Source organism: Mesocricetus auratus, unplaced genomic scaffold (assembly GCF_017639785.1).
Source record: "Mesocricetus auratus isolate SY011 unplaced genomic scaffold, BCM_Maur_2.0 Super-Scaffold_100019, whole genome shotgun sequence".
Taxonomy (NCBI): Eukaryota; Metazoa; Chordata; class Mammalia; order Rodentia; family Cricetidae; genus Mesocricetus; species Mesocricetus auratus.
This window is the reverse complement of record NW_024429200.1, coordinates 12,631,341-12,655,063: the sequence shown is the minus strand read 5'-3', so window position 1 is coordinate 12,655,063 and position 23,723 is coordinate 12,631,341. Positions and strand designations below refer to the sequence as shown.

Sequence of the window (23,723 nt, the reverse complement as noted above, 5' to 3'; positions counted from 1 at the left end):
GTCTGGACTCGCTTGCCAGGGAGAACCCACTGCTCCTTGGTGGATTGGCCCCAGGTATGTCCCCTAGCTGTGGGCTCTCCCTGGCAAGCCCTGGGGAAAGCATCTGGATTCTGGCTTCAGAGACTTTGGTGTCAGTTTGGGGTTTGCCATGTGTAGTGAGGTCTGAGCATGGCACTGTGTAGGAAGAGAGAGATTGTTCCTGCCTGGTTGCCTCAGCAACCCATCTCTGAGCTTCTTACATCAGTGCCAACAACCCAGCCCGCTTCGGAAAACCACACTGGCCCACTGCAAGCTGCCTGGGGGCCTGCCAAGCCTGGAGGGATGCTGTGTGGTCGTGGGGGGAGGGGCAGTCTGTGCTTTAGCAAGGAAAAAACACTTGACTAATAAAACTCTGAAACATGACAGGTCAGGGAAGGAGGAAACTGGGGTGGGCTTGGACTCCATGTTGGCTGGGAACTAAACCAGCCCTGTTTGCTTTTGGCTGGGCACATGTCCCCTGAGCTTCCAAACACAAGGCAGCCAGCCCATCTGTTCTTCCCACTGCTGCCCCCGAGTTCCTCTGGGACCTACTGCTTCTTGGCCTTAGCCTGTTTGGTAAAAAACTTGGCAAATTAAGGTGGTCTTCTGCAGTGAAATCGTGCCCACCATAGTTTTTATCTTGTTCCTGAAGGCTGATGGCCCCTCGGCTCACCCAGTCCTCTCCCTGCAGGGCACTCAAGTCTGTAGTGCCCTGGGCATCAACTCTTAAGCACCACTGCTTCCTTCACAGGCTAATTGCTAGGCTCAGGGGCAAGGAGAAACCTTTTTAGTGGCCAGGTACTAAGCGCAGATTCTTCCCACTACACGTAGCTCTGCTGAAGAGCTCCAGGGCTCTGGATGGTAGAGGGGCAGGCATTACCTGAGGGGGGGGGGCGAGAGGGGGACACCTGAGACAAGCTGTGGAGCCCAGGGAGAAGGTGCACTGGCCCGATGGAGCAGTACAAAAAGACACATCGGACCTCCCGAATTCTCCCGGCTCTGTCCATCTGACTCTCCTTCCCCTGCGTTGGTTTCCCTGCACACTCAACGGTGAGGCCAGTTGCAACCTGCATAGTACTGTCTTCTCAGACCCCAGGTTAAACTGGCCTTTCCGCTCGTTAGGAATGGGCCCAAGGGGCAGCATAGTGGAAAACGAGGAAAGACTCGGGGCCCTGCTGCCCTGGCCCTCCCCTTTTTGCCTTTCTCTCTTTGTCTTGTCTCTGCCCCTCCCAACCCAGCCACCTCTTCTTTCTGCTTTTGTCACCGGACATTTCCTTCTAGCCCTCTGCCAGGGGCTCCAGCTCAGGCTTTGATAATTCCCAGGTATTTAGACATTCATTTTATTGCTTAATCGAGCTTGAAGCCATTTAAATTAATACAAGTTTTACATTTAGCAGCAAAGGCTTTCAAGGGCCCCTCTAGCAGAGGAAGAACGGGGGTCGAGAAAGACTGAAGGAAGGGATTTATCATGGGCCACTACTTTTGAAAGGTAGGGTTAGGTCAGCCTCCCCAAAGAACACTACTCTGAGCCACCCACTTGGAGGAACAGAGTCTGTGCCAGCTGTGGGTTCCTGGGGACAGAGCCCTCCATGAAAAGGGTCTAAGATCCCTCAGACTCTGGCACAGTATCTGGGCTGTGGTAATAACCCAGCCTATCTGCTTTCCCTTTTGAAGGGTGACCTCTAGGCTTGCCCTCCTCTCGCAAACTGTCCAGTGTGTTCATGTATCTCCACCCTCCAAACTTACCTGTTCTCTTTCTCTCCCCTCGCCTTCTGGAAGCCTCTTTAATTACGTGCATTAAACATTAATCCTTTCAGTTCTTCCTGGAAGAATTTGGTCTCCCTTTTCCCAAGGATTATCCTGCTTCTGAGCCTGCCTGTTTTCCTTGCAAGAGCTGTGTGGATAAGGAAGGGTAGGGCACACCGTGTTCAGTCTGCTCCTCACCTCACCCCTGCACACTCAGGCACAACTGAGCAGAGGGCCTCCTGCAGCGGGGGGCGGGGGGGGCAAGTGCACCCCAGTAGCTCCCTGCCAAAATTTCCAGGGAGGAAAGGAAGCGGAATGATGAGTCCAGAATGCTGCACTCTTCACAGCAGCGGGGATTGACCTAAGCGGGCCAGCGAGGACATGAGGAAAAGACAAACACACGACACAGAAAAGCTGGGGTCGGGCGACCTGGGCTCTCTGATGGAGATCCCCAAGCATAATATGTGTGATTATATACAGTTGACTAGGGAGGCAGGGTTATTACATAGAAATAAACAAGAAGGCAGGATTTTTACACACAGCTGAACAAGGAGGTGGATTAGCTAATCTCCATAGGAGCGGTCTTCAGCGGTGGAGAAAGCTACAGTGGAGATTTTGTGCACACTGTCAGCATTCACATTCACACTCAAGGAAGACTCTGTCATCCCTCTGAGCCGCTTCTACAGGGCTGAGGCATTGGGGTCCTTGACGTCACTGTGCCCATGCTGACAGTACATTCACTCAGAATGAATGTAGAAGTGACTGAGGTTTGGGAGCCTGGGTGCCACTCCCAACCCTCACACATGCAGAACTGTACCCACAAGCTGACACGCCCCTGTCTTTTATCCCCAGGTGGAGGTAGAGGTCGAGAGCATGGATAAGGCTGGCAACTTCATCGGCTGGCTACACATGGATGGGGCTAACCTGTCCGTCTTGCTGGTGGAACAAGCGCTTTCCAAGGTCCACTTCACTGCCGAGCGCAGCGCCTACTACAAGCCCCTCCTATCTGCTGAGGAAGCCGCCAAGCAGAGGAAGGAGAAGGTACCAAGTAGAGCATGTGCTTTTTCTTACCTATTCCTTCCCACATGACAAAGGGCCAATGATGAGGTGCCAACTTAGGCCCCTTTTGTCATAAGCCTGCTACAGGACTGCAGTGGGCCAGGGCTGCCAGCCTGGAAGGTTCCCAGTGGTGTCCCAGACCTACAGCAGGGTACTGTACATGGCCTTGGAGCAGAATAAGAAATGACCACGATACCACTGGTGAAGAGCCTGACGTCAGCCTGCCCGTCTCTGTCAGTGCTCACCAAGGGACTGGGCAGCCCATCTCTGAATTTCCTTCCTCCGTCCTGCAGGGAAGCATCCCAGTGAGATGCATGGAAGCCCTTAGAACAGCAGATTTACAGCCTGTCTCTCTGCACTGAAGAGACAAGGGGGGTGGGTCCCAAGAAGCTTTTGGAAAGAAATTGACTATTAAGGAACTCTGTGGCTTAGAGGTTGGAGCTGGGCTGACCCTCCCACACTTGTCTATCTCCACTGACTTATAGCCTGTCTAATAATGGGATAAATCAGCCAGCCACCAATCTGTCAGGGCTCCTCTGTGTTTGAAGAGGGTTTCGTGGGACAGCCATGCTAAACCATAAATTGTTCCAAGAATAAATGTTTCCTTCGCCATAGGGCAGCCATCTGGCTTGAAATCCACTTCCCAAAGCCAAAACACCTGTCGATATAGGAATGGGGGCTTTGTGGCCCTAACACATTGTATTCTTCCTCAGGCCAAAGCAATTACCTCCTGGCTTAGGGCCTCCTTCCTCTTTCAGTGTCGGACCTAGGGACCTCTGACTTTAGTCCTCCTCTGGGAATTAGGACTTTGGTGGCAGGAGAACACAGACAGACTCTGTGAGGAAGTGGCCCAGATACCCAGGCTTGGCATAAGAGACTGTCTGCGGTCTAAAGGAGCTTTGGGGCAGCAGCGGAAGTTCCCTTCTTCCTTGTAGCAGTCCCCTTAAGCCCCATCTCCTGAGGGTAGTGGGGGAACCAGGCAGCCTTGGCTTCCATAGGAAAGGGGATTCACACTCTTTATGACAGCTAAATGTAAGACTGCCACCGCTGTGTCATCTGTCTGAGGCAGGGGACTGCAGGCACAGTGGATCTCTGTTACAAGGGCGAACTGTCCCAATAGAATCATAGAGGGCCAGACTGACAGCAGTGAGGGCCACGGCTGTCAACTAAAGGTGGCATCTATGCCTAGGGCACAATCCTCTACACATGAAAACTCACCGGAGCCTAAAGCTGCCTCTTCAGGTCTGTCCACTCACAGTAGAGGCCCAAGAGGGACTTGGGTTAGAACAGGAAGTGGTGCCTGGCCTGAGAGGTCTGCCTAGATTCCTTGCCAGGTATAGCATGAGGCACCCTTATTTATGGCACAGTAGACTCATCTGAAAGAACCTAAGTTGTCATTCTGTTGGTGCCACTTGATGATGCTAAGGAGTAATTACCAGTGATTAATTACTTACACGAGCTGCACATTTTTATCCCACTCCAATTAAAATGCAGCACACAATTCTCTGTACTGGGCCACCTTCCCCGTGGGTCCCTGTCCTGCAAAACCCCGTCCACTTATGATCCAGAGGAACCAGCCTGGCTTTCCACCTCCCAGTGGGGCTGGTTCTGCGGAAGAGCCTTGTCTACAGAACCTTTCAGTGACTCTCAGAGTTGGCAGCTAATGGAGTTTGGAAGCCAGCTGGGCAACAGTAACCTGGATATCACAGGTGTACCCAACATTTCCCACTTGTGACCTCCTGCGGGCTGCTTCTGTTACTGAGGAATAAAGGATTATGGCTCCTTTACAATGTGTAAATGTTTATACATACAGGCTAGACCAGGAAAGGGATGCTGAGAGACTAGTGAGACCAGGTGCGTGCAGAACCATTTGGACAGTGTGACTGTGCATGCATGCATTAGTGAGTGTGTCTGTCCAGAGCAACCTGACGGTGCTGAAGCCTAGAAGCTGCCTCTTCAAGAGGGTTCAATACAGACTAGGATACGAAGCTCAGTCTGACTAGAGAACTCAGCTGCCTCCCTGCTGGGTTGAATTCCTCCCTGTGTCCCATAAGACCCTCCCCTCCCTCACTTAGGGGTTCTGGACAGGAACAAGGAGGGAGTCACGGTTGACAGATACCCCCACACACATTCTCTCTCTTCCTCTTCTCTCTCTCTCTCTCTCTCTCTCTCTCTCTCTCTCTCTCTCTCTCTGTCTGTCTCTCTCTCTCTGTGTATGTGTGTGTGTGTGTCTGTCTGTCTGTCTCTCTCTCTCTCTCATCCCAGCAGGGCTTTGAACAGGGCTGCATTGATCATTGATTAGTTTTTATTGAGCTTGGCCTCCCTGCTGTGCATTTGAAGGCCTCTGCCACCCTGGCTCCATGCCAGTCACACGCTTAGAGCCTAGTGAGCGGGGATATTAAATAGGATTTAGATCGGAGAGACTCCAGCCAGTGGATTCCCTGAACATATGCTTCTCCCCTGGCAGGAAGAGGGTCTGGGGTTCCCTGGGAAGAAACACGAAGAAGAGAAAGGACCGGGGGCTCAGACCTGGAAGAGACAGCCCCTGCCCCTGACCCATTCTGACCTGTTTCAGTGCCTAGCATAATAGGCTCCTTTCCTAACGGTAGCTGCAGCAGTGGGGGAGCCTAAAAAGCCGCAGATGTAGAAGGAACCTGAAAAAAGATCAGAAACTTGCTTTGCAAAGCAGCCTGGAGCAAGAACAGAGGAGGGAAGGCTGCCTAGCCAGAGCTGTGAAGGGTCACAGCAATGCCTGCCCCAAGAGAGATCCACCATGATCCTACCTGTGAAGAAGACAGCACACTCTTCTTCAGCCCGGCCATAAACCCTACCATCATCAGCTCAGAAAGATGTCTCCACATCAATACACTCAGAAATGTCCCAGGATCAGGGAAACTCTGCCAGGTGTGCCTGGGCCCTCCTGCTGAGTCCAGACTCACATTTCCCTGGATAATATCTTGGCCATAGGGGTCTTTTCCCAGCTCCTCACTCTGTCAAGAGCCTGGAAGTAAAAGAAGCCCTAGCTCTGAGTGTCTTCTAGAAAAGGTCGTTGAATTTTCCTGGTCAACTCCCCATGAGTCCAGGAAAAGGAGCATCCACAAAGATTTCCCCCAAACAAGAGCATAGCAGAGATGTGAGCCCCAGAGACTTACTAAGGCTGTGGGCAAGCAGCATCTGTCCCCAGAGGCCTTGCCAGTGTGTCTGTCTTTCCTCCTGAGATAGTGCCTTCCAAGGGCGTCATCAGACAACGGAGGAAAGACAGGCTCCATCACACCAAAAAGACTTGCCTTTTACCAACTCGCCAAGGATCACTGGCTGCTGAGTCCCAAGGAATAGCTGTGCTGCCCCCTCTCCCCTAAGAGAAACAAGGCACCCTCATGGTTTCACTGTCCAAAGAGTTGAATCCTCTCTCTGAATCAAGGTTCCTTCCCTGAGGAACAGCTACGTCTTCCACCCTGGGATGCTTCTTCACAGCCTCTGACGCCTGCCGTTCCATAGGTGGACGCCTTGCTTTCACTGTCTTCTCAGTCCAGTATGTCCTCCCCTTGTCCTCCAGCCAGGTGTCCAGACTGGGGCAGGGGGCATCTGTCAGGCTTTGGCTTGCATCATTGGCCACCTCAGTTTGCTGCCCACCTGAGCTTGTGAGGAACAAAGCTCCACCCCCTCTCCCCAGGGGAGGGAGCCCAGTGCTGTCGCCTGAGGACTCATTAGCAGTTTCTGCTCTCACCCTGTCAGTCTGCTCCAGATTCATCAACACAGCTGAGGAGCACCCTCCCCAACAGCCACAGCCCAGGAAGCAGGGTGGGGTAGGAGGGGCCCTCTGAATGGCTCCCAGACCCAGGGTCCGCTCTGTCAGCCAAGCCGAAAGCTAGGAAAGGAGGCAGCTGGAGAAGAGGAGACCGCGCAGGGGAACTGCAGACAGCTGAAGCCGGGTGCTAAGAGATTGGGAGTGAGAGCATGGGTGCTGGCAGGCAGGAGGACGCTGGGTCAGGGGGGTGCCTGGCAGTGCCTCCAGCCTGTTTAAGGCAGTGATGACAGGCTTGTCTGAGAGGCAGTGTGAGTCCTATTGATCTGCGGAGTTCCAAGGGCTCTAGACGGCCTGGGAGCCCAGTTGATAAGAATGACTGGCTGAGTAGACACCTTGCAGACAGAGAAGCCTAAGAAAAGAGCCCAAAGCCTTATTTGAAAGCATTTGACTAATCCCCCAAAGTCCTCTCATAGAAAACTTGACTAGCTAGAGGTACAGGGCCTGTGAATCCTTAGGGGAGATGGACCTGGGCATTAACATTCCACTGCCTACTTCTAGCCAGCCAGGGTTAGGGCTGGGATATGTCTTAAGTCTCTGGGTGATGGGATGATAGTAGAAGTAGTGATGGAGACAGCTGGTGGCCAGCCACAGAGTACAGCTCTGCGAGTGCTACCGTAGAAAGGACTTCTCTGTGTAGTATGCTGGAAAACTTAGGCCTAGCTGGATCTTAGCCACTCCCACCGTCTTCCCCTAAACTCAGAAAGCCCACATTGCTTGCTTCTCCTTTTGATGGAGGGACACACACTGATGCCACATGAAAGGCAGAAGTGTAGGCTTGGGGATGACCCAAGGAGGTTCCATAATTGCAGCATTCCTGCCCTTCCGCTCCTCCCAGGGCCACCCAAGATTCTGCTCATTAGCTGAGAATATCAGTGACTGTATGTTAATGTTCTAACCAAAGGAAGTAGACCTGGAGATGACTTGTTAAAATCAAACACAAGATAAAGGCCCATGCCTTCTAAGCTTTCCCATAGCCCTGTGCTGCCTGTTGGCTCCAGAACACCCAGCCAGCCAGGTCACTTCTGACTGCAGACTTGTGTGCCTCAGTTTTCCCATTGGCAAAAGAGGAAAGCGTTGCACTCATTCAAAAGGTTGTTGTGAGGCTCAAATGAATCGACACTTGGAGAACGTTTAGAAGATGCATGACCCTAGTGAGCATGCAGGTTTCTGGCTAATACTTGAACTATTCTTTTTCCTCTGTACATTTCTTCATGATGCCATGTGTGGTCCTGTCCCCTGACTCCCCATCCGCTTCCTCCTGCTCAGCTGGAGAGCCACCTCCCTCCCTGCTCTGACAGGCCTACTACTTGGCTAATCTCCTGGCCGCAGGATTGGACTTGACGCGCTGTCACGTCGAATCAGCTTCTGAGCTGCTGCAGCTCTGGCACAGGGCTTGGGAAGGAAGGAAGGAAGGAAGGAAGGAAGGAAGGAAGGAAGGAAGGAAGGAAGGAAGGAAGGAAGGAAGGAAGGAAGGAAGGAAGGAAGGGTGGAGAGGGGTGACCAAGTCTCTGAGCTGAGGTCAGAGCTATCTGCTGGAGGTGAGTGACCCAGAGCAGGGACAGGGACAGAATGCCACAGGAGTGACCTGCAGGGTGGCCTTGCAGAGCACGATGGGAAGGAGATGGAGATCTGAAACTAGAGGGACCAGGCAGGTAGCCCAAAGCCAAGGCAGCTCATTGGTGGGAGCCTCACACTCTACCGTGCATGGGGTCACCTGAAAATTGGTTTGGTTTTGGTTTAACATTCCCCTAACTTTTTACAGTCTAACTTAACAAGCCTGGGGTGAGATCCTGGAGCCTGTTTTTAGTAAGCTTCCAGCTGCTTCTGATTTCTATCAGAATCAGACCCTCTATACCAGAACTTCAGAGACTCCACCCCTCCTGCTCAGAATCAGGCCCGCAGTGACCCCTTTTACCAAACCCCCCGGTGGTGTTCTCTGTGATGTCCCCCTCAGCCACCCTGTCCTCACTCCAACACCTGCAGGTCTGGGCCCACTATGAGGAGCAGCCTGTGGAGGAGGTGCTGCCCGTGCTGGAGGAGAAGGAGCGCTCTGCCAGCTACAAGCCTGTGTTTGTGACTGAGATCACAGACGACCTGCACTTCTATGTGCAAGACGTGGAGACTGGTGAGTGCCTGTGTGTTACTGCTGCCACTCAGATCCCAGCATGGGCCAGCCCACCCCAGAGTTCCAGACTCTCCCAAGGAGCTTACAACTCCTGTGTCCATCTCTCTGGGACAAAGTGAGCCCTGGAGTGGGGGGATGTGGCAGGCCAAGCAGGTCCTCTGAGGACAGGTGACATTACAGATTCATCTGGGTGGTTCTCGGAGACTCTTAGGTAATGCTTTTATTCCCAGACACCCCTGCCAGGGCTGGGCATGAGGATTTGTTGCCAGAGTGTGTCAGGAATCATGGAGTAGATTGTCTGGTGTGGTTAGAGATCTCTGCTTCTTAGAGAGGACCAGAAGGTGGGAGTCCGTCCCTCTGTCTCTGTGGGGGCGTCTCCTATAGAGGATAGTATAGAAGTGTGGTGGCCAGTCTCCATGGCAACAAAGCAGGCTCTGAGGGAAGCTATCCCCTGGTAGTCTTTGTGAAAGACCTTCTCCTCTCTCACATCCTCAGGCTGCCCCCTCCCTCTCCCCCCTCCCTCTCCTGCTCCCCCTCCACAGTGGCCAGGGTCCCCTGCACAGAGACTTAGGTTTCTAGAGGACAGAGGGTAGCAGCTACACCCACCACTCTTACTTCCCTTGACCTCCCTCCTCTTCATGCTGCTCTGGGGGGGGGGTTATTGGGAGCAAAGGGACAAGCTCTTAGAGCCACCTTTGGGTCCAAGAAGTCAAACCCTGACAGATATGGAGAGCCCCAGGGATGGCAGGATAAGGTTTTTGCCTGACTTCCTCCACCCTAACTAACCCCAGACCCACTCCAAGTCACCAACAGCCCGTCTCAGCCACTTCCCCTCTAACGATACTCCCAGGCAGCTGCATTGTGGCCGTGTCATTCACTAAGGAAAGCCCCTGTCCTCATCCTGGGCTGGCTCTGCTTGGAAAGAGAAACCGAGGAAGAGGAGTGATATGCCTTAGGGATTCACTCCTCCTGAGGGCAGCCACCCTCCTGATAAAGGTGGCCTTGGCAATGAACCCAGAAAGCAGCCGGCTTCAGGGCTGGGTAGCATGACAGAAAAGGAGTCTTACCTCATAGGGTAGAAATTGATCTGTGAGCGAGCAGAGGAACAGCTGGGGGGAGGGACTCTAGATAGCCCCTGTCCAGGGACCAGGGTCACCTGAGAGCTCCACCAGGAAGGACCCCCTTAACTGGCCCACTGTGTTCAGAGGCAGTTTGAGGGTACAAGTTTTCTGTGTGACTCCCTCATGGGGACTCTATCAGGTTGTCTCTGCTGCTCTAGAAAGCCAGGATACTTGGAGAGAATGGTGCCAAAGGCAGAAATAGGGAAGAAAACCACTAGCGAAAATTCACATTCCTAGAATATTGTCACTGGCTTCTAGTGGTAAGTCCCAGAGAGGATGCTGCTGTGGCTCTGTTAAACCCAGGAGAATAACCCCAGGACCCGTAGCCTCCTATCTGCACCGTTTGGATTCCTGGAGGCACGCCCTCACCCTGCCCCCTTTTTATTAACGCTCGCCTTCACAAAGGATCTGGTAAAAACATTATCTGCAGGTGACCAATCAGACCCTATATCAGGACCTCCAGGAGGCTGTGGCTGCTGGCAGGAGGCAGGAGCCTGTTTCTTTCTGTTGCCTTGGAGCCCAGAAATCCAATAAACTACAAGTAGACGGAGTTTGGGAGCACTTGTCAGTGTAAAGGCTGCTTTCCGGTCCCTGGAGCTTGGGTGTCTGTGAACAAGAAGCACTCTGGAGGAGCCCAGAGGCAGCAGCAACCAGGGCCGTGTGCACAGCAGCCCGAGAAGAGGACATGTGTGCATACGCAGAGACCATTTCAGTGTGGTTGGATCAGTAAGCACCGTGCGTGCACTGGGAATCCTGCAAGTAAACAAGTGATCTGTAGTCTGTGCCCTGAAGGAGCTCACAGTAATGGCAGAAACACAAACACAGACAGGGAACTTCCAAGGCTGGTGGTGCCGAGCTTAGCCACAACAAACCTGTTACAGTGCGGCCTCAGCCCTGAAGGGAAAGAGGAGTGAGTGCCACACTTAGACACCACATCTCTAGCTCCCCTCACCTGTGAGGCAGAAGAGAGCAAAGCGGCTGTGAGGCTGAGCTAGAATATGGGCCAGAAGGGCCATGAAAGCGTAGGTCACAGGGGCCTGGTGTCCGGCAAAGCCGGGGCAGGGAAGGCGCTGCAGGAAGGAGCCAGAGAAGGAACATGAGACCTCAGGTACTGCCAAAACTGCTCAAGGAGCTATAGGTAAGCGGGAGATTGGGCAGGAAAGTGGGGCACCACCCCCTGCTGAGAAGGGGCAGAAAGGGGAGCCCAACCCGGCAGTCTTGGAAGTACTGTTTGAAGAGGTGGAGCCTCTGTGTTCCACTCAATTCCTCCCCCATCTTTCAAGACTCTGATTCTGAGGTCCTTTCCCATCTGTGGTTATAAGGGATCCATCCTTTTGCCCCCAAGAGACATTGGACAGAATGGCTCCTGCTAATCATGTGATCCAGCCCCTCAGGAGCTGTCTCTTGTAATGATGGGGTCCCGGCTGCCAGCACTTATTCTAGGAACTGCTCAGCCTTGCTCAGTGTCCATTTTCCTTCCTACTCCCTCAGTCAAGACCTAGCCACAAGAAATGTACCTCTGTGATTTGACACTTCCCTAGGATGCACAGGTCCTGAATTCCATCCCCAGTACGTAAAAAAGAGTTCAGAAGGCTCAGACGCATTCCCCAAGGCTCCTACGCCCTGGCCAATATATTAGAAAAGTGTGTGCATGCAAGGCCCAAGATACAAAGCAAGTCACGAGTTCGCTTGAATGTGCCTGGAGTGAAGCTGCTTGAGTGGGAGCCACGAGGGACTGCCCTGCATGGGCTGAGGTTGGCAGTGCTTGCTACCCTCTGGAAGCTCCCACCATACTCGGTCCCTTCACCCAGGAACGAGGCTCCCAAGCTTCACTGCCCTCTTTTTCCTACAGGCACCCAGCTGGAAAAGCTGATGGAGAACATGCGCAATGACATCTCCAGCCACCCGCCTGTAGAGGGTTCCTACGCCCCCCGCCGGGGAGACTTCTGCATTGCCAAATTTGTAGATGGAGAATGGTGAGCCGCATGGACCAGCAGGGAAATGGGACTTACGCGGGCTGGAGAGTGTCCTGGGGCACAGGCCGTTAGATGGGAGGCATTCACACAGCATCTGCTTTCTCTTGGGTTGTTGGTAACAGCCTCTACCAGATCTCCAGGGTGTGCCCCCTCTGTCAGGGAGAGGTGGTGCTGTCATCCAGCCAGCCTCCAGAGATTGTAGGATAAAGGGATGCCACTCTCCCTTTCCTGGGGACACCAGGATAGTAAGGCTGGTTGGTGGCTGATACCCTCCAACCCAGCCCTCAGCCCTCAGGGAAGAATGGTGACGGGAGTCAGCTGGAGGTTCGTTCGCAGTGAACCTGACCAACCAGCCAACCTTGCACCTCTGCTGTCTCAGATACAAGCGGCAGAACTTCCAGGCCGGAAGAAGGTCACTCATGTATGATCTACCAAGGGTAGAGCCCGTGGCCTTCTCAGGGTGACGAAGTGACTTGGATGAGTTCCTGCGGCAGCGTCCCAGACAGATCTGCCGGCTAATTACAGCTGCTGTTTAGTGTGCTGGGCTTAAACAGCAGACATCAATCTAGTCATTACTCTTGTTGCTTTATGCCCCAAGGACACATTAATCTGCTCCACATGCTCCCCTTCTCCCTCCTTGCTCCCAGCCTCGCTCTGACTCCTGTGGATGCTGTCCTGAGCTCCCTGAGGCTGGGCCTCCTTAGTCTGAAAACTGTCCTCTGTGACACCCAGAGACCCTGGGCAGGAAATGCTGTGTCCCCGGGGAGATGGGGTTCCTAGCCCTATCCTGTGAACTCTGACCATGATGCCATTGCAGGTACCGCGCTCGGGTAGAGAAAGTGGAGTCCCCTGCCAAAGTGCATGTCTTCTACATTGACTACGGCAATGTGAGTGCTGGGGTCCAGGGTGGAAGGCGGGCAAGGCAGGGACCTCCAGGCATTTAGTAGGCCCCTCGGTCAAGTCCATCTCATCTCTCAGAAGTCCTGCGTACTGATGGGATACATACAGGCCAGGCCCCCTGAACTACTAGGAAGTACAGGTAAATGTGGCTGGAGGCCTCCACATACTGTTAGGGTGTGGCCATCGACTGTCCTTTCATCCCTCAACGATGAGATATGAGGATCTGCTGGCAGAAAGTCCTGGCCTGCGGCCATGCTCTCGTCTTGTTACCTGGGAGCATACAGTAAAGAGGTATTGCCAGGCTAGAGTGACTTCAGCTACCTGCACCAGAACCAGAGGTGTGCCTAACTCTGTCAGGACCCTTCGGGATGTGAGCACGCTACCTTATGGAATACTAGACTGGGAGCCATGTGGCAGAGAGAAGGGTACTTACTGGAAGGAGGGAGGGCTGATCAGGCAAGCCCAGTATCTCCATGATTAACTAAGGGGAGCCTCCAGGTATGCCAATACCAGGCCCAGAGTGAGCGGGCATGAGATACTAGCTTCCCACCAGCAGTTGGTTTTATCAACTAGAGAAACCTGGGAGACAAGCAAAATGACACTGAGTCAAACGAGTGGGAGAGACCCAAAGTGAAGTTCCTAGCAGCCTGGTAAGGGGGTTAGCCTCGAAGCAAGCCCACTGGGTGTGTGATGACGTTGTCCTGGTACTCCCTCAACAGAGAGAGATCCTGCCATCTACCCGCCTGGGTACCCTCCCACCTGCCTTCAGCACTCGTGTGTTGCCAGCTCAAGCCACAGAGTATGCCTTCGCCTTCATCCAGGTGCCCCAAGATGTGAGTACAGACAGCATCCTCCTTTAAGAGGGGCTGGCATAGCCATTGCTGTAGCCCCCACAGGAGAAGATGGAAACGTGTTGCGTTGTCTGTTATTGATGGGTCTCGGGAGTGGTTAGCTTTGACCCTGGAAATTGAGAGAAGATGCCACAGACAAGTTGGCATGCAGCAGTGGCTGGGCCTGGTGAGTTTAGTGCATTGCTGTAAAGACTCCATCCCCACAACTCACTCGGAGGGAGTAGCAGGCAGTAGTCCTTTCTGTCCTGGCAAGAGTTTATTCTCTGTATCTTAGGCAGGGAGGGAAGTGACAGCATTTGGAACCAAAATGTGACGTGGTCAGATATGTTTCTGACAGCTTTGTGAGTGGGGGTAGACTGGAAGGAATGCTTGGAGGTGGTGCTCGCAGTCTAGGCTAGAGATCAAGACAGCCACCCCAGGGCCACGTGGGGAGTTAGGAAGAGGAGGATTGAGGACAAGTCTCAGAACCACATGGTAGTATCAGAGAGGTGGGACAAGGCAGAGGAAGCTAAGACGCCACTGAATTCCTGGCACGTGGATGTGTTGCTGTTGGTCAAGGTCAAGGAGGAACAGTTTGAGCTTGGAGGATCTCAGTATGGAAGAAAGAGTAGACCTAGAGTTATGGACTTGAATGTTAGAACCACGGGAGTATTTGAGATGGTGCAGAGTAATGTCAAAGCTATGGCAGGAAGGAGAGAGACTTGGGAGGCCCAGGCAAGGTGAGGGCAGGGAGCCCACAGGCAGGGGAGGGGGTGCTCAGAATTGCAGTGGCCCCGATTTCTAGGAGAGAGGACCAGTCAGCAGCATCCGCTCCCCGAGGGAGCCCCAGCAGATAGGCTGGGGCTGAGGCTTTGAGGAGGTACCTGGTGCTCAGAGCAAAGGTGTGTGAGCAGCGTGCCTGGTGCTGCCTCCAGGGACAGGGTACTAGGTGCAAGTGGAGAGGTAGGAGTCCTCACCATCACGTGGTACAGGGTGAGGATGGGCAGACGTGTGGTTAGAACCCAGGATGCTAGTAGCGTAAAGATAACAGAGATATGATGGTGTCAGCATCCTGGAGCAAGACTGTAAAGTTTAGAGGGGCCAGGGCAACAGATACTGGATAAATTTTGGGCAGAAGAAGCTCGTTTGGCCTGTGCCCATACCCTCACTAACATGGCTGTCTCCCTGTCCAGGAGGATGCTCGCACAGATGCTGTGGACAGTGTGGTGCGCGACATTCAGAACACTCAGTGTTTGCTCAATGTAGAGCACCTGAGTGCCAGCTGCCCCCATGTCACTCTGCAGTTTGCGGATTCCAAAGGCGATGTGGGGCTGGGCCTAGTGAAGGAGGGACTCGTCATGGTGGAGGTGCGCAAGGAGAAGCAGTTCCAGAAAGTGGTATGTGACTTGGAGAGGGCCCATCCGGGAACTAGGCCCTTAGCCATAGCCTGCACCACTGGCAGTGTCACAGAAGAGGGCCCGGGGGCTGTACCCAGAGCCAGTGCAGAAGCAGGGACTCCACCAGCCTCCCGGTCCTGCTGGGGAAAGATAATGGATTTGGGTTTGTTGGGGTTTAAAAAAATCTAATTAAAGCACAAATTAATTGGCTGCGGGTTTGGCTGAGAATGCAGCTGCAAACTAGAGCAGAAAGTTTCCCTCTGCATGTGCCCCAGTCGACAGGCCTAGGGAGCTTTGCCAGTGTTGATGCGGAGGGTCAGGACCGTCTCCCTCCCAGTCCTTTTCTCCAACATAGACTCCAGGTCCTATACCCAGGACCACCCATAGCCATGCAGTAGCCATGAAGGTTCCAGAAGACTCCGTCACAAGGCTCCTCCAGCCCACAGGCCCATATGGTGTGTTGGTATTTTGTTGGTCAGAGGCATTGGCTATCTTAATGTACTCACCTGAGGCTGCTCGTAACGGCCCTGATACCTAGAAATTCCTTTGCTCACGTTATGACGATAAACACCTTGTATGATTTCACTCTTTTTTCCCACATCTATAATGACAGACCCTACCCCTACTTTGTGAAACTTACATTCCATCATGAGACAGGGAACATGAGCACAACTGAATCAATTCCAATGCCACAAGGCGGAAACTGTGGTAGAAAGGGGGAAATGGCAGTCCGGTGCAGAGGATCAGGGGTGGAATGGTAGTTCTAAATGGGGGTCCCGGATGTAGCATGAAGAAGGTGGTGTTTTATCAGAGACTCGAAGGGTGGGATAAGTAGCCAGGTGGACATGAAGGGACAAGACCTCAGGGCACATGGATTGGCCGATGCAGAGGTGCGTAGTCCCAGACAGCAATGTCTCGTGCATTCTGCATTTTGCTCTGGACTCCACTGACCTACACATCTGTAGCAGCATATTTGGTTGCTCCTAGTTGCTCATTCACGAGTATCTTCATCCTGACCACTTCCCATCTTCTTGTGTCCCTCAGATTACAGAATACCTGAATGCCCAGGAATCAGCCAAGAGTGCCAGGGTGAGTTCTTGCCTGGGGCTCCTGGAGGTGCCGAGTTTTCGAGGTGTGGCGCCCTGTGGTTTCCATTGGGCCACAGACCCCTGAAGAGCCATGTTCTTTTCCCCTCTCTCCCTCTCTCAGCTGAACCTGTGGCGCTATGGAGACTTCCGAGCTGATGATGCTGATGAGTTTGGCTACAGCCGCTAAGGAGAACTGTGCCTGGCCCCCAGCACTGCGGATGCCAGACCCTTTCCCTCTGCCAGGAGGCAGTTTTCAATGTCAGACCTGGTTGGGAGAGCATAGATTGGGTCCAGCTTTGCTTCAGTGTACAGAAACCTGTGTGGTGGGTAGCATTGGAGCTGGGGGTGGGGAGCCCGAGGCTTGCTGGGGCAGACCTGCATAGTGGCGCTGCCCTCCACAGTCTCTCCGAGATGATTTTGTATTTTTATTTGGGGGGTTGTGGGATTTTTTTTAAATTGTCTTCAAATCAGGAAAGAACCATGAAAGACTTTGTCTTAGTGAAGGGGATAATCGTGACACCCTAGGCAGCGATCAGCTGGCACCCACCTCTACCCCAGACCGCCCTTCTTCCCAAACTGTCCAAGTGTTGATTATGTGACGTCTGAGACGTCGGTTCGCAAACTCCAGTGTGTCCACATCTGCCCCCTCACCAGCCTGTTCTGTATTTAAAGCTTTTGAGACCCAATAAAATAGAACCTGCTGTCTGCAAAGCAACCCTTTTGTCATGGTAGAGCTGGAAGATTGGATTATTGGCCCATCAGGAGGAAGCCTGGTGACAGCCCCTAAAAGCAAGGCTGCTTACCAAGTTCTAGGCAGTCCTGAGGCCTGGTGAGTACCACAGCCATCCTGCAGAAAAGCAGGCATCGAAGACTCATCACGTGTGACTGTCCTCCAGGACTTCAGCTTCAAAGTAGCAAGGCCTACAGAGCTAGATTCACCCTCAGCATGAGTCCAGCCACCCCAAAGGGAGTCAAGTGAGGGGTTTCCAAGTCCCTCCCGTGAGCTGGAACCCCAGCTTCAGGAAATAGACAAGGAGGTCGTGAATTTAAGGCCAGCCTACACTAGAGTACTCAGGCTCACTCTGAGAAACTTAGACCTTGTCTCCAATTAAAAAGTTTTAAAAGGGCTGGCCTATAGCTTAATGATTCAGTTGCTCACCTGGCATACTTGAGGCCCTACGTTCAATCCCCAGTACAATTAAAAGTAAAAATTAAAAGTAGCCATAACAGCCCTTAGAGAATAGGATGGAAATAACATGCACCTCTGAGAGGAATCCCAGTCCCTAGTGCGGAAGGCCTGCTGCTGTGAGCTAGCTCTTGTGGTCTCTATTCTTTAGAGTGAGGCTGTACAGTCCATAATTATGGACGGGGAAAGGCTTAGAGCAGTCATGTGATAGGCAGTGGAAAGTCCATCACTTGTAGGGAATTCTTCCAGGTGGACAAAGACCAAAGAGAAAGAGCCTAGACGCTGGCTACCCTTCTCATCCCCATGGCCCTGTCTAGACACACACTGAGGAAATCTGATGGTTTGACCTTCCGCCTTTCTGACCCAGGGTGATAACTCCAAAACTGCCTTGGATTTCGTGTGAGGCATCAGGGGAAGTAGGCTGGCTCTCCCTCTTAAGCCAGACACCATCAAACTGTACTGGGCAGGCTTCACATGGGCTCTGTCTGTTCAGAACTTACCTTTAGACAAAGAAAGGTGTTCCTCTTGGTCTCGGGGGACCTGTGTGGCATGAGAGGCAAAAATGATAAAAGAACCAAGGAGGAAGAGCTGGAGAGATGTCTCAGCGATTGAAAGCGCGTGCTGCTCCTGCAGAGGACCCAAGTTCAGGTCCAGCATTCAGGTCACACAATTCATAACCATCTGTAGACTCTGACTCCAGAATGTTCTGGCCCCTCTAGTGTCCAAGGGCATTGCACTCTCACGGACATACCCATACACAGATTCATACACATAATTTTTTAATAAACACATTGGTGATCTTGGCATGGTGGCACGCTCCTTTGGTCGGAGCACTGTAGAAGCAGAGGCAGGCAGATGTGAGTTTGAAGACAGCATGGTCTACAAGTTCCAGGACAGCCAGGCCTACATAGAGAAGCCCTGTGCCTAGAAACAATAATAATAGTCTTTGTAAAGGGAAGCAAGGAGGATGGCGGGGAGAAACCTGGAATCAGTTTAACTCCAGGAAACCTGTGCTTGCTTTTCTCTCGAGTCCCTCAAGGCTGCTCAGAACAAGTCTTGTACTCCTAAACTCAGACCCCTCACTGTTGAGTGAGCTGCATTCCTGTGACTCTTCACAGCCCTTGGGGTGTCCACCAAGTCATCAGGAGTGATAGGGATGTATGTGACTCGTCACCCCGCTCCTCAAGAAGCCTTCCGGCCCCCAGTAGACAAGCATACTTTTGCCGTGGCTTTGCTTCGTTTTGGTCCATAGAGAGGAGAATGCCCGTCTCACTCAGTGCTGAACCTCCGCAGTGCTCCCGGTGAGGCCACAAGGCAGGGTGCTGGGCGTTCACAATGAGCGCAATCGGCAGAGGGGCAAAATGCCAACCCACTCTTTGTAAAAAGGGTCTGAAATCATCTCCCTGTCGTACCAGTTGCCTTGGTTACATCTGCACCCAAGGATAAGCCTTCCTTAGTTTTCTAGTTGAAATTATGCCTGAGCCTTCCCACTTCTTATTTCCTTTCTCTTCCAAGGCTGGTTTAGACAAAGGTCAGAGCAGTCACCAGGTAGGCAGGCTCCGCTGAAGGCTCCAGCCTGCTGTGCCTCTCTCTGCTACATCTGTTGAGCTGCCGAGGGCTCTCCTGACACCAAAGTAAAGCAAGTCCTGTGTTAAGGGTACAGAACCAAAGGAGACACTCAACATGTGAGTGCACCGGCTCGCTCTGTCTCCATCCATGCCGGGCCAGCATCACTTGCAAGGGACACCAGAAGAGCCCCCAGAGTGCCTCCCCAGCCCCTGGACTATAGAACTTGCTTCTTGAGCTTGGAGTCATCGATTCTGCTCCCTCCTCGTTCCTTTCCAGTTGTTCATTCCCTTCTTGCCTCTGCTAGACAGATTAATACCCCCCCCCAAAAAAAACACTAAGCACAGCTTTGGGTCCAGCAAATGACAGGGCCATTTTGAGACCTTCCAGCACCCCATAAGGTAGGCAAGGAGGCAGCCAGTGCCATACAAGAACAGAACCCAGCTGTGGGCAGTGCCCCTGCAGTTTCAAGGGTCTGCGCTCCAGGCCCAGGTGGCTAGAGAAACTTCCCAGTGGAAGAGGGGAAAGTTGGTCTGACAGGTGGTAGGAGTGGGTCACTCATCTCTGGCTTTGTACTGCGAGTTACTAAAACTCTGGGGTCTAATGACTGTCAGGGAGACAGTGATAACTTGGAACACCTTCTCAATGACCATCATCTTCCTCGCTGCTGCACCAAGGGCCAGCAAAGAAGGCAGGCCTGGAGGAGAGGGCACACACAGCTGTCTCACTTTATTTATTGGTTTGATTATGTCTGCATCCTGGGGAGAGTTAGTCAAATGGACCCCTTTTCTTGCGTCAGCCCATGTTGGAAAGCAATAGGGAGGGGCTAGAGAGCTGGTGCCTCAAGAGTGGTTATTGATGTCCTAATTACAAGAGGATGCTAATTTAATTTGAACCTAATTACAGTGCACTACCCTGGGTGGCATGTGTTTTAATAATTAACGTCCTTCAGATGCGTGGGAGTGTAATAATATTTACACTAGGTTGGCCAGCAGCCTGGGGAGGCAGGCTGGGGGCCCATACACCACCCTTTACCCGGCAGCCTGGCTGCTAGCAGGTGGAGAAGATGGCACATGAGTCTTGGTCCCCTAGTGTCTTGTCATCCTTCCCGAGAATATGCTCGGGTCTCATTTCCAGCCGCATCCTTGACCCAGCAGGCTGCCTTGCTCCGCAGGGTGCCATGCTGGGATTCTAAACCCCATCAGACCTGCAGGATCTCCAGGCTTCAGCTCCAGCCAGGCTCTGCCTCCCCCACATCCCTGAGCCACACCAGCAAAGGCCCTGTTTCTGGCTCCCCTGCCTACCTGGATAGTCCCAGGGAAGGGCTTGTGTGAGCTTGAGGAGGCAGAAGGAGAGCTACTTGGTATCCTGCCTTCCCTTTTTTGCAGGTAACATAATATGAGAAACACATTCAGAAAAGTTCATGGTTACAAGGGCACAGCTGGTGAACAGCACCAGCTCCTTCCCCCGTCAACCGTCCCCCATGGGTGACCCCTCTCTGACCTCCATCCCCATGGGTGGTCTTTGTCTGTTCTGTGTCTTTGCCTTTCATTTTCACCTGGTTGTGGTATTTTCGTTTAGTGGACTGCCACTGTATAGATACCTGTGTGCTGGCTTCTTCAACTTGGTATCTTAGACTCAGGAGGTGGCAAAAGCAACAGTGTCCGTTCCTCCTTTGTCTGTGTTCTCTGAATACACAACCCTTGTCGTTTGTCGTTACAAAGAAGGCAATGATAAGCAGTCTGCTGGAGCCATAGCCTCCTCAGTCCCTAAAGGAGAACTCTTGTCACCTGAAGGACCGTGACGCTTCATAAAGAGCCATATCAGAGTGATGAGCAGAGTGGTTCCACACCCCTCGCAAAACCAGAGCAGTGTGGTTGCCAGCATGATGCCCGCAACCGGCCTTCTAGAAGCATCCAGAGGTGGGGAAGTGTAGAAGCCAAGCAGAATCAGGTCAGCTGGGTGTGTAGCTCAGCCATACAATGCTCATCTAGCATGGGGAGACCCCAGACTCAAACCCCAACACTGAAAACAATGGAAGAAGCTGGCCATTAACATGTGTGTCCCTGCCGAAGAGTCTGCCAGGCAGTTTGCTCCCGAAGAATGGCTGGCACTGGCGGACCCCCTCCATCAGAATCACTTGGGGTGCTCATTAAAATACAGCTGCCACAAATAGTGTCAGAACTATGTTGGGGCGGGGCAAGGGCGCGAAGTCTGCATCTATCAGAGTAGGAAGACGATGGGCAGTGTTTGAAGTTGATGAAAACAAGAGCTGGCGTGTTATTTAGCAATAAGATGGTAACCCCCAGAAGATCAAAAGCAGATTATTAAAAGTGGTTGCCTGTAGATAGCACCACAGGGGGTGGACCGCACTATTGGATTTCTTAACCATAGGCAAGGGCTTCTGATGCTCGGTTTTTTTATTCATTATCATATAAATATCGTACATATCCACTTCACTCTGGACTGCTGCCCCAAGCTGTGTGGGGTGGGGCCTGGGAATCTCTGTTTTACAGGCTTCCTCTGTGGCTCTGATGCGTTCTCAAGTTCAAACATTAGCTATCACTGTCCAGACTCATTTTACAAGATGAGAATAGAGACAAAGTGACTTGCCCAAGGTCACCCAGTTTATTAATGGCAGGCCCAGGAATAGAAAGTAGCTCTCCTGGCCCCAGGCCTGTGATTTTTCTCCACATCATGGCTCTCACCTTGGTGGATGTCCATCTCAGCCAGCTTGACCCCTGGGGACCTGCAGGGTGAGCCGGGGCCCTGGCTCAGTTGGGAAAGCCAGGGTGCCCTTGTCCGTATACAAAGGAAGCAGCTGTCTGCTGCAGACCGAGTCCTCAGACAGCCCCCAGCACGTTCACAGCACGTGTAAAACTGCAGCTGCGTTCTTATGTCTTAGTGTCTTGGAGAGCCCTGGCTGTCCTGGAACTCGCTCTGTAGACCAGGCTGGCCTCTAACCCAGAGATCCGCCTGCCTCTGCCGCCAGAGTGCTGGGATTAAAGGCGTGCGCCACCACTGCCTGACTGAGGGGTTTTTCTTGAGAATGGGAATGGGTCTGTTCATGCATTTAACATCTCCTGTGCTGCTAATTGCAGCCAGGTACTGTTTTGAGATCTGGTGACAATACAGCCCCCCCCAGCTTCATGGGACAAGCAGAAGAAGCAGATGTGGGATGCTGATAAAGTAGGTGGGTGAGCAAGCCTTAGCTCAAGATGACACTGTGTGCCCCAAAAGTTCCCTCATCAAGAGTCATGCGGGAATAAGCATTACAGCCCTGTTCCCAACAACAAAATGATGGGCACCACAGCCATGACCATGTAGAAACATGGAGAAGTCTTTAAAATGTTGAGTAAGGCATATTTAATATCATTTTTTAAAAAACGCATTGGTCAGGCATACAATATCCAAAGTGGAATTACAGGAGATAAGTCCATGTGTTTGGATCAGGGCTGTGGCACCACTTTGAGTAAGCTAGAGCATTTAGAGGCCTATTTATGAATTATGAAGTCTAGGGAGAGAATGATGTTGGGGAGGCTGGAGACCACCTGTCGGTCTGGCTAGGCCATACACATCATTACAAGTCAGTGCTTTGTGGGCGCTCCAGGGAAGGGGACTTTCTGGGACATGAGTGTGTTCTCAGAAGGCTTCTTTGGAGGAGCTGTGGAAGATTTCAAGGGGAAGGGACTTGAGCAGGCAGTACCTGCTGAAGGACACATGTGACAGAGCTCTCTCCTTGGAGAAGGTTGCCCTGCAAAACGGGGGACCTTTTCTTCATCATGCAGCAAAGCCTCACCTGTAGGGCAAAAAAAGCCTTACTAGGGGGAGCTGGGAAGCCTGCAAGTCCCCGCTCCCTTCTCAAGTTGGGGTGTAATTCCAGGTACACAGGTCTTGAGTCTGTGGGTTTCTGACAGACCCTACACTTCTGAAGCTACTGTGTTGGTCAATCTATAGAAACTGCATACCAGTAGTTACCCGCCGAGATTTTCAACCTTGGTCACCATCGCTCAGATGTTTCGGCCACCACTCTCTTAAGAGACATTTTCCCCCGACACAGCCCTAGTGGAGTGAGGGGTCTCCCACTTCTGGGGACCTTTGCCAGAGCCCCTAAGCCTGAGGCTAGCATTGACACTGGGTAAGGTGGGACCCTCAGAGCCTCACCAAGCTGTGACTGCACTATGTCAGGACTTATCAGGACACGGCTCTGAGGCCAGCCGGGTAGCTGGCAGTACAGATTGATCATCCAGACTCCATGAAGTCATTATTTGGGCCCTTAGGCACGGTTGATGGTGCCAGAGAGTGGGTGCTATTGATGCTAATCAGTGAGCAGACGATCTCAATCTGTAGACACCATCTGATTTGCTGGGATCTAGCAAACAGACCAGCTAACTCAGGCCTTCTTCCTCAGCCAGCCACACACTCTAGTTGTGAGCCAGGTGAGGAATTCTCATGTCAACATTTCCCAGTCTCAATTGTGCCGAAGGAGGCAAGCCCAAAGTTATGGTTACTGTAAATGATGCATGTGTTTGCCATGTGTTCATACGCCCAGCTCCTCTGCACTCAGGAGTGTCTCACGGTAGAGGAAACTACACTGCAGGACCCTGAGTCAGCCTCCTCTTAGGCTGCCATCTCTCCAGCCTGTACTGGTCAAAGATTCTGAGTCTCAAAGAACGTCTTCCTGAGCCTCGGATGCAGATAGATGTGAGCCAGACGACACGTGTTCACACTAGTTGAGAACTTGCGAATGAGGTTTGCCTCAAGGAGCTTTGCAACATGGTGCTGGAGGACATTGCTTTAATAACAGGCAGACTGGACGGTTCTGCATGCCATACCCCAGCTGAGGACCCTTGCCCTCAGTTAATCAACCTCTCCGGGTCTGTTTACTCATCTGTTGGCTGAA

General features: G+C 52.5%; 1 protein-coding gene across 1 annotated transcript in view; it reads left to right on the top strand.

Moving 5' to 3' along the window:
- Positions 1–16,783, top strand: part of Snd1 (staphylococcal nuclease and tudor domain containing 1) — a 401,485-nt gene extending 384,702 nt beyond the window's left edge. Inside the window, exons 17-24 of the mRNA XM_040728507.1 lie at positions 2,617–2,805; positions 8,615–8,756; positions 11,730–11,853; positions 12,671–12,740; positions 13,473–13,586; positions 14,777–14,980; positions 16,025–16,069; positions 16,190–16,783. Of these exons, the coding sequence (XP_040584441.1) occupies positions 2,617–2,805; positions 8,615–8,756; positions 11,730–11,853; positions 12,671–12,740; positions 13,473–13,586; positions 14,777–14,980; positions 16,025–16,069; positions 16,190–16,255 (954 nt within the window). The 3' untranslated portion in view covers positions 16,256–16,783. The remainder of the gene's footprint in view (positions 1–2,616; positions 2,806–8,614; positions 8,757–11,729; positions 11,854–12,670; positions 12,741–13,472; positions 13,587–14,776; positions 14,981–16,024; positions 16,070–16,189) is intronic.
- The last annotated feature ends 6,940 nt before the right edge of the window (positions 16,784–23,723 follow it).